Below are 14,237 nucleotides of genomic sequence, written 5' to 3'. Positions count from 1 at the left end.
GTCGAGGATTAACTTGTGGTCAGTCAATACTTGATATCCCCTACGGCATCTCTGGGTCCTCACGTGAACCAAGACTTTTTTTCTCTTTTGGTTGGATTGTGAAAAGGAAACGTCAATTGTCCCAACACATGCAAGCAGGTGATCCTTTTCCCATTTTTTGGGGTCCCAATGCATAAGCATGTGATTTGTCGGTCACATGTGAAGGAGTAATGAGTTGGAAAAAAGGATTTCAAATAGTATTTCACTTAATAATACTACGAAAGTAATTATTTTTAAAAAAATTAGAAAATAAATAATTTATTGTACAACCTCTCTTTTCATCTTGCGCTGAATATATTTGAGTATTTGGAAATGGTAACATTACATTGAAATTTCCATCTTAAAATACTTCTTGACATTTTTAGTTTGAAATTTCCATTAAAAATTAAATTATGCTATATGAACTTAGAAAAATTTTAGAAACTCTAAAAATATTAAAGCCATTATAAATTTTATTCAAATTTTTTAGAAATAAAACCATTATGAATTTTATTTTATTTGAATATATTAAACCACTTTTTAAATAAATTTTAAAATGAAAAAATTTATTTTGTTTGGAGTTCCTAATTAATTTATCATATAAACTTTAAAATTAAGAATTGTTTATTTTTTATCTTAAAATACAAGGTTTCTTTCAAAAATTTAAAACCATTTCTTAGTAAAAAGAACAAAAATATAAAAATAAATAACTTAATTTCTTATTTTAAAATTATTTAATACAAATTAATTTTCAAGATAAAATTCAAGATTGATAGAAATAATTATTCAATTTAATATTAAATAATATATTCTCAAAATTTTACTATTTAATTATAAATAATAAACTTGCGCTTAGTCGATACTTATGCATAAAGAGCATCCATCTTTGGGTGTCTGTACGAAACAAAATCAGTTTTGTTTGGTCATCTATGTGGGTTAAGGTGTACCGGATACTTATTGAGGCAAAAAAAAAAAAGAAATTAAAATAATATTTATTATTTATTTATATAACAATTTTTTTATTTAAAATTATATGTTCATCATGTACAAGAGTAAGGAGGTGGGTAGGTTTTCAAAGAATACAAGGACCCACACAACACAAAATTCAAAAGCAAAAAATTAAAATAATATTTATTATTTATTTATATAACAATTTTTTTATTTAAAATTATATGTTCATCATGTACAAACAAGTAATGATGAGTGGGAGATGGGTCGCTTTTCAAGAATATAAGGACCCACACACCACAAAATTCAAAAGCAATTTCCTAACATTTGCAACAATGGTAAAAAGGAAATGAGCGGGGAGGTGAATGTCGTCTAAAAGAATCAAAAGCCCCACCCACCACAAAATTCAAAGGGACCTTTGTCTCATAACATTTACATTTTATTCACAATGGTCAAAAAGTATACGGGTGAGTAGATGGGTGGCTTTCAAAGGACCCATCCACCACAAAAATTCAAAAGCACCTTTGTTTCCTAGCATTTGTATACGAAACAACTTCATCGTTTTCTTTTTATTCCTTTTCGTCGTCCAATTACGTTGAACAATTGATAATCTACCATTGTTGTGGGAAGGTTTAAAATAATGTTGAGTCATTTTTTCACTAAAAAAAAAAAAGTGAAAGTTGAGTTAAATTTTTATCATCTTGAAAATTTTCAAAATCTTTATTAGATAGAAAAAAAAATTCACAAAATAAAAAAAGAAAAAAGAAAAGATTTTTTTATTGATCAATATAGATGATTCATTTCATAGCTTTTTCCTTTGTGCATTGTTAATGGGGATTGGTGAAAAATTATTATTTATTTTGAGTCATATTTCATTGCTTTTTAGTAAAAAAGATTTTTTTATATGGTATCATTATTTTTTTATCGGTGTTACAAAATTTTAATTATATTATTAATATCATTTTATCGTAAATTATTTTGAATAAAAATATAAATAAAATGGTAGTTTAACCAATTTCTTAGGTGGTAAGATGGAGATATTAATACCACAATTTTCATCATAAAAAATATTGAAAAAATAAAATTTGAAAACGAAAATATTCCAAACCTTGTTGGTTCTACATCTCTGCCTTTCAATAAATTAATCCGAAAATAAGTACATATGTTATAAAACAAGTGACAAGAAAAATCTCTTGTTCATATTTACCATCTATAAAAATTTCTTCTTTGTTCTTTTAAAAAAATCATCCTCAAAGCAAGCCTAATTATGCTCCTACTTCTAAATAAAATTAAACCTATATTCCAATAGTGCACTTTTAAGATAATACGAAAATATAATATTACCACTTTCAATAGATACATATATATATTCAATACTTACAATTTAACATTAAGGTTTTTCATTACTTAATTTTTAATTTTATCAAATTATACCTTAATTTTTTGTCTTTTTTCAATTTTCTTTTCTTTTCTTTTTTTTTTAAAAAAACTTAATAACATTGATACTTCACCTATAAAGATAAAATATTACTAAAATTATAAAAAAAAATCCATCTATCTTTTTATTTTTATTTCATTTTTTAACTTTTTATATAATTGCCAAACTTTTTATTTTGTCACTTTTTTTTTACTCTTTTCTAAACAGAAAATAAATTAAAGTTACAATACATGTTAAATATTAAACAAAAAGTTAAAATATAACTAATGATATTATTGTTCTATTTTTAAAAATAATAAAAATATAAATCAGCCAGGACCTTACCAACTACTTTGGTTTACAATGCTTGTTCCAATTTTTTTTTTTTCCATTTTCAATTTTTTTTTTCTATCTATTTTTTTTCCTTTAAAAAATTTTCTCACTTTAAATAAGTTCCTTCTTTAATAAAGGGAATGTTTGATAAAATCAAAGATAAAAATATCGGTAATCACAGATATATCAGTAGTTCGATTTATACAGATAGATTGGTTTAAAATTGATCAAAACTTTTGAAAATATAAAATAAAGCTCTTAGATATTTTAAAATTGTTTTGTTGAAGAAATTACTTTTATATATATATAGTGTACATTGATTATTAAATTACATCAAATATTATTCGATAATAATATTGTAATATTTGATTATAATATGTTTAATTTTAAAATATATTTAATATTAAAATTATGATATATTTAATTTAATTGTATTAAATAATATAAAATAAATGATGATAAATGTATAATTTTTTAATATTTAATTAATATATTAATGATATTAAAAAAAATTGTTACTCAATTAAATGAAATTTTTTTATTTAATTATAAAATAATTATAATTAATTTGTAATTTAAAGTATTGATATATATATATATATATGTTGTGCAAAATAATTAACATGGGCAAACCTGGCCCAAAGGTAAGGTGAGTGTTTAACCAACGTTTTGGTTTGGGGGTTCAACTCCCCCGAGCAGCATGGAAAGCAGCTCATTTTTGAGCTTTGACTTGGTCAACGTGGCTTGGAAATTTCGTTTCCACATGCACATGCACCATGGAAAAGTTAAAACAGCTCATTTTTGAACTTTGACTTGCTTAACGCTGCTGGGAAATTTCGCTTATTTTTTAGCTCCACGTACGTCCCAATAGATATTTTTATGAACAATAAAACTTAATATTTATTATTTAATGATTTAAATTAATTTTAAATTAAATTATTAATTTAAAATATATTTTTTATTTTTTATTTTTAAATATTAAGACTATTTAATAAAAATAATTTAAAATTTATTTTAAGTTACTTGTAAATAATTATGATAAATGAGAATAAAAAGATAAAATAAAAATATAAATTTAAGAATAAATTAATTGGTTTTACTTATTATTTAAAGTTGTTTTTTGCTTAAATCATTATAGTAAGGTGGTGTTTGTTTTTTGGTTCGATAAAAAAATCTAAAATTTTGATTTTTTTTTATTAAACTAAAAGTAACATGTTGATATCATCCAATATAATTAAAATGAACTTATTATTAATAGGTTCAACTTAATTATATCGGATGATGTCAATATATTACTTTTAACCGAATAGAAAAAAAAAATACTACCTAAATTATTTTACTAAACATATTTAATTTACTTAATAATTTAAATTAAATTATTAAATCACTTTAAGTTATTAAATTGATTTATCAAATTTTCATGTAATTAAAGGAAAATTCTTTACTATCTCTTTGGTATCTTACCAAACCCTTAATATAAAGTTTTGGTCTAAATTATCGAATAAAAATATTAATAAATGAAGGATGCATATACATGGATAAAATCAATATAACAACAAAAAAAAAACAAAGGATTATGTAAAAGGAAATGAAAGAAATGAAGCTATATGGATAGATAGCCCCTTTTGAGTTGTCATTTTTTGATTGGCCAGAAAACCCCTATATTTAAAGACCCATATAAAAGAGAAAAATTATGAGGTGGCAGATCTTCCAGAAGACACTGTGGGCTCTGAAGCACGCCTTCAGTCAGTTTCTACTGAAACCTACCCATAAATATTAGCCCTTGAGTCAACCCAACGAATTCCATAAATCTAGACCACTGAGTTTTTATAGGATCTCTTTAATTTGAATCTCACAAGTATCTATATACATCAACAAATGTTCTGTGCTCAGGATCATCTCACAAATCTATAGCAGTGATTTGTTCTGGTCACTTCAACCTCAGCCTCACCTGAAAGGTATGTGTCTTCACAGAGAAATTTCCCAACTAGCTTAGATGTGTACGAAGTTTCTTTCATCAGTTAATTGTTTTGGTTTGATTTCTTTTTGTTGGATCCTTTTGCCTGATTTTCCTTCTTCTTCTAGGAATCCTCTCTCCTTTTCCCTTGATTTGAATTTCCTATGTTCCTTTCACTTTGGAAATTCATATTTCCAATAGTCTAGCTGTTTCAATGTCATATTCAAGGGGAAACTCCCTTGGTGACAGTTAGTTGATTATTGGGTTAATGTTTGTGGACAGATAAGAAGAACGAGAATCAATATTGAGAATGGGTAAAGGGAAAAAGGAAGAAAAGAAGGAGAGAGAGGAATGCATGTTGAAGAATGGAGGCCTATTATTAGAGAAGCGAATTTCCTATTTTGGTGGGAGGTATTCCAATCCAATTCGTAATTTCTCTATCCAAGAAATTCAAAGAGCAACAGACAATTTCAATGGAAATTTAATCTTCAATGATGATGTGAGCAGTTTTTACAAATGGTACAAAGGTTCTTTGGAAGGTCGAGTCATTCGTATTAGGAAAATTTTTCGCAGTAGTTTTGCAGAAAATCCTCAAATTGTCACAAATGAAATTGCTGTTGCAACACAAATGAGCAGCCACAAGAATGTCTTGAAGCTACTAGGATGTTGCTTAGAGACACGAGTACCTATTCTGGTTTATGAATTCTCATCTTGTGAACCCCTTGCAGAGAAAATATTTGACTGCAATGAGCCTTTCCCATTGAAGAGTAGGCTTAAGATTGCATACGAGATTGCTAGTGTAATTGCATATCTTCATACTGCTTTTCCTAGGCCCATCATTCATAGGGATATAAAACCTCATCATTTCTTTTTGGACAATGGTTCTACTCCCAAACTATCCAATTTCGAACTTTCTATTGCCCTTCCAGAAGGTGAAACGCGTGTGAAAGATGTTCCACGTGGGACTCTGGGGTACTTGGCACCTGAGCTTTTTTCTTGGGAGTACACAGAAAAGACTGATGTTTTTAGTTTTGGTACACTTATATTGGAACTTCTAACTAGGCGAAGGGCTTCCTTTATTGCGAAGAGGAAGGGAGTTAGTATGAGGAAACATGGTGAAGATCACATAGAAACTTATGGCATTCATGACATCTTGGATCCAAGTAGTCTGGTTGAGGGAGGGGGAGTCCATGAGCAGCAGCAATTCGAAGCAGTATGCCAACTTGCTCTCAAATGCACTGAGGAATTTGCAGAAGATAGGCCAACAATTGTGGATGCTGCAAAAGAAATTAGACGAATTCAACGGTACGGTTTGCCATATAAACTTTCTTTTGCAATAAATCAAGAGTGTGTTTAATAATGATTTGGAGAAGTGTTTTTAATATTTTTAATACTTAAAAAATAAAAAAATTTAAATATTAAAAAAATTAAAAATATTTTTTAAAGTTATTATCAAACGCACTTTAAATACATAATGAGTCATGAGTCATGATAAGTGATTAAGCATTGAAGTTTTTATTTTTATTTTTTATATTTGAAGCTTTGTAAAACCTACGACATCAATGGCATTGTGGATCCGATAATTCTAGCTCAGCCAAGAGGGATACATGAAGAGCTACAATTTCAAGCCATATTTGACCTTGGTATGAGATGTAGTATGAAAGATATGGACGAGAGACCAACCATAGTGAATGCTGCAAAAGAAGTTGGGAGAATTCAAAAGTTTGTCCCTTGATTTCCTTTTCACCAGTTCACAGTAATTTACATCTTTTTATTTATCAGGTATGTTTGGTTGTTGAAAACTACTAAGGAAAGAAAAGAAAATTTTCTTATATTTGATTTAATTATAAAAAATATGAAAAATCAAACATAATTAAAATTAATTATAAATTTATGTGATTTTATGTTGGTTAATCTTTACATAAAGGTGAAAAACTAATTAGAATAAATTTGAAGTAACACATAAATGTAGTTTATTGATTTTAAATTTTTTTTCTTTTATTTTTCTTCGTATTTTTTTTCCTTTTTTATACTTTTTCATCTTTATTTTATTTTTTTTTATATTTTCACCCGAAATTTTTGGGAACCAAACATGGCCTCTCTATGTATAAAACAAATCTAGACTTCGTTTTGGATTTTATAAATTATAAACAAGATAAAAGTAAGTGTGTATAGAAACATCGAATAATGACAACCTAAGTGCACATAGATTATGTTTGGTTTGCAGAAAATATTAAGAAAAAAAAAATATCAAGAAAAATAGTTTTTCAAATTTGGTTTCACTATAGAAAATATAAAAGAAAATAAAATATAATTAAAATTTGTCAAAACTTTATATATTTTAAAATTATTTAATCTTTATATAATAAAGATAAATAAATAAAATGAGTTTGAAGAAACATATGAAAATAATTTATTAAGTTTAAACTTATTTTATTTTTCTTTTCTTCCACTCTTTCTCTCTATTTTCTCTCCCCTCACAATTTCCCTCAATTTTTTCGAAACCAGACATAGCCATAATGTCTATTAGTCACATGATTATATGTTGTATTTATGCACGAAAATGAATATAAATTTTGATGGCATGAGCAAAATTATTTAGAGTCCGTTTGACAATATTATTTTGGGTATTTAGTCTAAAAAGTACTTTAAAAAAAAAAATAAGTGTTTGACACAATTTTAAAAACACTTTTAAAAATATTAAAATTACATATAGTGTTAAAAAATTAGTTATAGTATTTTCCAAAGAAATATTTTATAAATGATTTTTCTAATAAAACTACTTTGAGTAATCAAATGCACTTTTTGTCGTATAAGAGGGTTTTATTAATGCAAAAGCAAAAGCAACCTTGTATGTGTCCAAAATTGAAACTTTGCAGGATTGTGTTGAAGGCTGGTTAAAAAACTATGACATTAATAGTATCATGGATCCAACAATCATGGTGAAGGGAGTAGGGACCCATGAACAAGCCAATTGTATTGTGGATGCTTAATAAAAACTCTGAACCACCAGGGAGAATAGATAGTTTCCTTTGGTCTTCTTTATAAGAAAAAGTTAGTGTTTGTTTGCATGGATTTAGAAAATAGTTTTTGAGAAAATTTCTCAAAAACTATTCCCACCTATTTTCAGAAACAAAATTCAGATTAAAAATTTACATATAAAAATAACTTTTTTTAATAGTTTTTCCTAAAAGTATTATATACTTATATATAATATAATTTTTTTTAAATATTCTTTTTATTTTTTATTATTTTTCAAAATACTTTATAAAAAACACTTGAAAATACTTTAATCATTTCATAAACATATCCTTTAATTTTCTAGAAGAAATTAAAAAAAAAAACTATTTTCAACAAAAATTTGTCAAAGGTGATATAATTTTGAGTTACAAAATTATATTATCTCCAAAGAATATAAATTAAATTATTTTAAAAATGGTTCTTAAACATCCTTTAAGCTGATAGATTACCCCTAAAAATAAATAAGAAGGGTACCATCTAGTCTGCTTTTGCAAATAAAATAAAATTTTTGAAGTATGAAATGGAAAAATAAAATATAAAACTTTCAAAATCCTACATTTAAAATGAAAAGGGAAAAAAAGAAGAGAAATTTAATTAATAATTAACTAACATTTAATAATTTAAAACAATAAAAAAAATTATTATCATATAGAGTAATTCATGAAGCTTCTACTAACTTCTTGAAAAATGTGTTCTGAAATTATTTTTCTTTCAAAACTTATTTTCTACTAGCTTCTATCCCTCTTTTAAAGGGCCCAATTCAAAAGCCCAATCCTTTATGCCCCTTATGTTTTTTAACTCAAAACACCACTGAACCCAACCTTGATTCGCCCCTTCTACCCCACTTTTAAAGGGCCCAATTCCAAAGCCCAATCCTTTATGCCATTTGGAGGCCCATTCTTGAATCCACGTGCCATGATAGAGGACTTATGTATATAAGGGTCTCCTCCTTATTTCAATAAAAGGAAATCCTCCCACAGGACTCGAGAACGAAGGGCCTAAATCCCAAGGAAGGCCACAAAGAACCACCAAGCTGCATGCATTTTTATGTTGAGTAAGGCAAACAAACAAACATATTCTTTCGAAAAAATATTAAATAAAATAATATAATGTTTTTTAAAATTATAAAATTAGTTAAAATTAAACAATTTAATTTTACTTTAATTTCAATATATTTACATTTAAATACTATTCATATTGTATTTAATAATATTTAAAATATTAGTATATTTATACTTTATACATGATTTAATTTGATAATATCAAAGATAAAAAAAAAAATATTATTGATTTTTAATATATATATATATATATGATTATTTCTAATTTTAATAATATATAAATTACATATTTATGATGTCATCAATTCGACAGTAGTTTAACTATCGGTTCGATTAGTGAACCGTGAACTGACAACTTTCTAGTTCATTGTCCGATCCGAGTATGAAAATATTGGTAAAAACAAATTTTTATTTTTAATTGTTGGATTACAATAAGCTAATTAAGCTATTGTTTTAAAATATAATTATGTTATATGGAAGTACTATGTTTTTCATATTTAAGTACCTTTAATTTATTATTAATTTCATTTCACTTGTCCTTGTTAATATTTTTTATTATTATTAAATATTGATTAGTTCAAAATTTATTTAGACAATTTTTTTGGCATTCTTGAAAATAGTGGGGAAAGGAAAAAAAAATAAAGAAAAATAAAATTCTTTACTTAATTTATAAGGAAAAGTATAAGAAAATGAAGTATATTGCAAAATTTTGTATACTTTTTAATTTTTTATTATTCTCTATTTAAAAGAGGGCACAAAATTGAGATAAATTCTCTTTCTCTATCATTTTTGTTCCCTTTTCCTGATTTTCTCTCCCTTATGTTCTTCCTCGATCCATGCATAAGATTCACTATTTGGTTGTAGCTAGCTCTTCCCACACATTATATGCATAGAGGTCTCAAAAAACTTCTTGCATAGCATTATTTCTTTTAAACTCTTTGTTTGGTTTGAACATTACTTAAAAATCCATATATTTTTAAATTCCACATTCTTCATACAACAAAGAAAAAAAGATAATATGCATTTGGAGAAACAGGTGAAAAAGATTTATTGAGTTTAAATCTATTTTATTTTAAGGGTAAATTACAAAAACATCTTTATACTTTCACTTGTGTTTCAATTTAGCCCCTAACTTTTAAAAAAGTAATGTTAATCTTATGTTAAAGCTTTCCATATTACATAGTTAGACATGCTCTACAACAAAATGGTGTTGTAGAACAAATGAATAAAATTCTTTTAGAGAAAGTACGGTGCATGCTTTCGAATGCAGGGTTGTCAAATGAATTTTGGGCTGAAGTAGTAAATTCAGTTTGTTATCTTCTTAATAGATTTCCTTTAATTCCTATTAATTGTAAGACTCTTGAAGAAGTATGGTTTAGTTCTCCTTTTAATTATACTAATTTTAGAATTTGTTGTTGTCCTGCTTATGCTTATATGAATGAAGGTAAGTTGGAACTAAGGACAAGGAAGTGCATATTCTTAGGATATGCAGATGGAGTAAAAGGGTGTAGGTTAGAGTGCCCAAATTCAAAATTCTCTAAAGTTCTTATTAACAGGAATGTGACTTTTAATGAGTTTGCAATGTTGAGTCCTAAGAAAGAGCAATTTCATATAGAAAAATACCATAGTGTGAGAGAAAGGGTGGAGTTTGTACCTAAAGCTTCATAAACTATAGAAAAAACGATTTCAATAAAACCAAAGGAGGAAGAAGTGCAACATCTTGATAATAAAGAAAATGCACTAGTACAAGAGCAACAATATTGTTTTGCTAGAAATAGAATGAGGAAGCATATTAAACCACTACAAAGGTATGCTTATGCAAATTTGGTTGCTAGTGCACTTAGTATGGCAGAGAGCATTGAAAATAAGGAACCTCACACTTATCATGAAGCCATTACTAGTAAAGAATCTACATAGTGGATTGTTGCTATGAATAAGGAGATTGAATCTCTTTAAAAGAATCATACTTGGTAACTAGTTGAGAAACCTAAAAATAAAAAGATTATTGGTTGCAAATGGGTCTTTAAAAGAAAGGAAAGAATTCTAGGAGTAGAGGATGCTAGGTTCAAAGCGCACTTAGTAGCAAAAGTTTACTCACAAAAAGAGGGGGTGAACTTCAGTGAAGTATTTTCTTTAGTTGTGAAGCATAGTTCAATCATGGTGTTACTTTCTATGGTTACTTTATTTTGATTTAGAGTTAGAGAAACTTGATGTCAAAATTGTGTTTCTACATGGTGAGTTGGAAAAACAGATTATTTATATGCATCAATAAGAGGGATTCATTATTTCGAGAAAGGAATACCATGTTTGTTTGTTGAAGAAATCTCTTTATGGTTTGAAGCAATCTCCTAGGCAATGGTATAAAAGGTTTGATACTTTTATGATTGATAACGATTACCATAGGAGTAAGTATGATAATTATGTTTATCATAAGGAATTATTTGATGGTTCTTTCATTTATTTATTATTATATGTTTATGACATGTTAATTTTCTGCAAAAATATGTTTGAGATCAATAGGTTGAAAACTCAACTTCAAGGAGATATTGAAATGAAAGACCTTGGGGCTATGAAGAAAATATTGGGTATGAAGATATATAGGGACCGAGAAGAAGGGAAATTGTACTTATCACAGAAAAAGAACATTGAGAAAGTGTTGGAATGCAAGCGTCAAAACCAATGAGTACTCCATTATCAGCTCACTTCAAACTTTCAAGTGCTTTATCACCACAAACAGAAGAAGAGAGGGAACACATGTAACATGTTCATTATACTAGTGTAGTTGGGAGCATTATGTATGTCATGGTTTGCACTAGGCCATACATTTCACATGCAACTAGTATGGTGAGTAGATATATAGATCACCTTGGAAATATCCATTGGCAAGTAGTGAAATGGATACTTTGATATTTAAGAGGAACATCACATGTTGGCTTAGTATTTGATAAAAGTAGTGTCATCTCTAAGGAAATTGTTGGTTATGTTGATTCTGATTATGTTGGAGATTTGGATAGAAGAAGATCTTTAACAGGGTATATATTCACTTTATATGGAAGTGTTATTAGTTAGAAAACAACTTTGTAATCTATAGTTGCTTTGTCAACCATTGAAGCAAAATAAATGACGACCTCAAATGTAGTGAAAGAAGTTATTTTGCTTAAGGGTTTGGCGAGCGATTTAGGCTTACAACAAGAGTTGATTGTTTTGTATTGTGATAACTAAAGTGTCATACATTTAACTAAAAATCCGATGTTGCATGAGATGAGCAAACAAATTGATGTCAAAATGCATTTTATTAGGGATGTGATTGCATAGGGTGCTATTGTAGTGAAAACAATCCCTACAATGGACAATCCTATAAATATGGTGACTAGGTTTGTTCCTACAGTTAAGTTCATGCATTGCTTGGACTTAATTAGTGTTAGTAGTATTTGAAAGCCCTTTTGGGTTGTGGGAGCAAAGTAACATACATGGAAGATTTTCAAGTTTGTTTGAATCTTGGGAATTTGAACCAAGGTGGAAATTGTTGGAAAGTATTTCAAATTCTATTTTTGAGTCAATTGGAAAGTTGTTGATAGTCTTCTAATGAAATATATTCTTGTAAGTGGGTTTCCTATTGTTATAAAAAAAAAAAAAAATCCTATTATAAGATCTTTTAGGAAAAAACATCTTTAACAATTATACACTTAGTTTTCTATATGAAATCTTCCTATATAATTAAGAAAAAAATATAGGAAGAGATTTTGACCTAAATAGTGAGTCTCTTTTTGGGTATAATCTCCTTTAAGGAAGTTCTTTGTTTTCGCCCATGGATGTAGGCTTGTTGTTGCACTATGTAAATTATTATGTGTTTTGTTTTCATTCTTTCATTCTTTTCTCTCTATTATTATTTTTTTGTCGTGGTTTTTCACAAAAAAAAACAACAAAGTGAAGTATTTTCTTATAGTTTTAGAATCTTAAATAAAATAATTGAATTTAGAAATATCAACATGAAGTATTTTATCATAGTTTTAAAATCTTGAAGAAAAGAATGAAGAAAGGGAAATCCTAGGGGATAAGAGAGGTTTAGGTTAATTAAGAAAGTTTAAAACTTCCATGAATAGAAAGATTACTTTTATGAAACCTAGGGAAAACTGCTCTTTTAAAAAATCATCCTCAAAGCAAGTCTAATTATGCTCATACTTCTAAATAAAATTAAACCTATATTCCAATAGTATATTTTTAAGATAATTCGAAAATATAATATTATAATGGATAATATTACCACTTTCAATATATATATATATATTCAATACTTACAATTTAACATTAAGGTTTTTCATTACTTAATTTTTAGTTTTATCAAATTCTACCTTAATTTTTTGTCGTTTTTCATTTTTCATTTTTCTTTTCTTTTTTTTTTTAAATTAATATCATTGGTACTTCAACTATACAGATAAAAGATTACTAAAATCATAAAAAGACATCCATCTATCTTTTTATTTTTATTTCATTTTTTAACTTGTTATATAATTGCCAAACTTTTTATTTTGTCACTTTTTTTTTTTTTTTACTCTTTTCTAAACAGAAAATAAATTAAAGTTACAATACATGTTAATTAAACAAAAATTTAAAATATAACCAATGATATTTTTGTTCTATTTTTAAAAATAATAAAAATATAAATGAGCCAAATGAGACCTTACTAACCACTTTGGTTATGCAATGCCCATTCCAATTTGTTTTCGATGCTCATTCCAATTTTTTTTCCCATTTTCAAAACTTTTTTTTTCTGTTTATTTTTTTTTTCTTTTAAAAATCTTCTCACTTTAAATAAGTTCCTTCTTTAATAAAGGTAATGTTTGATAAAACTTAATACTTATTACTTAATAATTTAAGTTGATTTTAAGTTAAATTATATTTAAGTTGTTGACTTAAAACTTATTACTTAATTTTTAATTTTAAGCATTAAAGTTATTTGATAAAAATAACTTAAAATTTATTTTAAGTTACTTAGAAGTAATTAAGGTAAATGAAGATAAAAATATAAAATAAAGATGTGAATTTAAGAATAAGCTAATTAGTTTTATTTGTTATTTAAAATTATTTTTTATTTAAATTATGACATTAAATTATTTTACTAAAAATACTTAATTTACTTAATGATTTAAATTAAATTATTAAATTGGTTTACTAAACTCCCGTAGTTAAAGGAAGATTCTTTAATTACTATCTTTTTGGTGTCTTACCAAACCCTTAATATAAAGTTTTGGTCTAAATTATGGAATAAAAATATTAAGAAATGAAGGATACATACACATGGATAAAATCAATCTAACAAAAAAAAAAAAAAAAAGGGATTATGTAAAAGGCAATGTAAGAAATAAATCTATATGGATAGATAGACCCTTTTGAGTAGTCATTTTTTGATTGGCCGGAAAACCCCTATATTTAAAGACCCATATAGAAGAGAAAAATTACGAGGTGGCAGATCTTCCAGAAG

At 26.5% G+C, this 14,237-nt stretch overlaps 1 protein-coding gene across 3 annotated transcripts; it reads left to right on the top strand.

Moving 5' to 3' along the window:
* Positions 1-4,445: 4,445 nt before the first annotated feature.
* Positions 4,446-6,451, top strand: LOC117906087 (non-functional pseudokinase ZED1-like). 3 transcript variants are annotated; one of them, XM_034819031.1, is made up of 3 exons: positions 4,446-4,674; positions 4,956-5,978; positions 6,268-6,451. In XM_034819031.1, exons 2-3 carry the CDS (start codon positions 4,984-4,986, stop codon positions 6,320-6,322), a joined length of 1,050 nt encoding a protein of 349 aa, XP_034674922.1. In that variant the 5' UTR covers positions 4,446-4,674; positions 4,956-4,983; the 3' UTR covers positions 6,323-6,451. The 3 variants fall into 3 exon arrangements, with proteins under 3 accessions (XP_034674922.1, XP_034674925.1, XP_034674924.1); XM_034819034.1 differs by having other exon boundaries at positions 6,214-6,451; XM_034819033.1 differs by having other exon boundaries at positions 4,802-5,978.
* Positions 6,452-14,237: the final 7,786 nt, after the last annotated feature.

Source organism: Vitis riparia, chromosome 18 (genome assembly GCF_004353265.1).
Source record: "Vitis riparia cultivar Riparia Gloire de Montpellier isolate 1030 chromosome 18, EGFV_Vit.rip_1.0, whole genome shotgun sequence".
NCBI classification, from domain to species: domain Eukaryota; kingdom Viridiplantae; phylum Streptophyta; class Magnoliopsida; order Vitales; family Vitaceae; genus Vitis; species Vitis riparia.
This window is presented reverse-complemented; position numbering and strand designations above follow the sequence as displayed.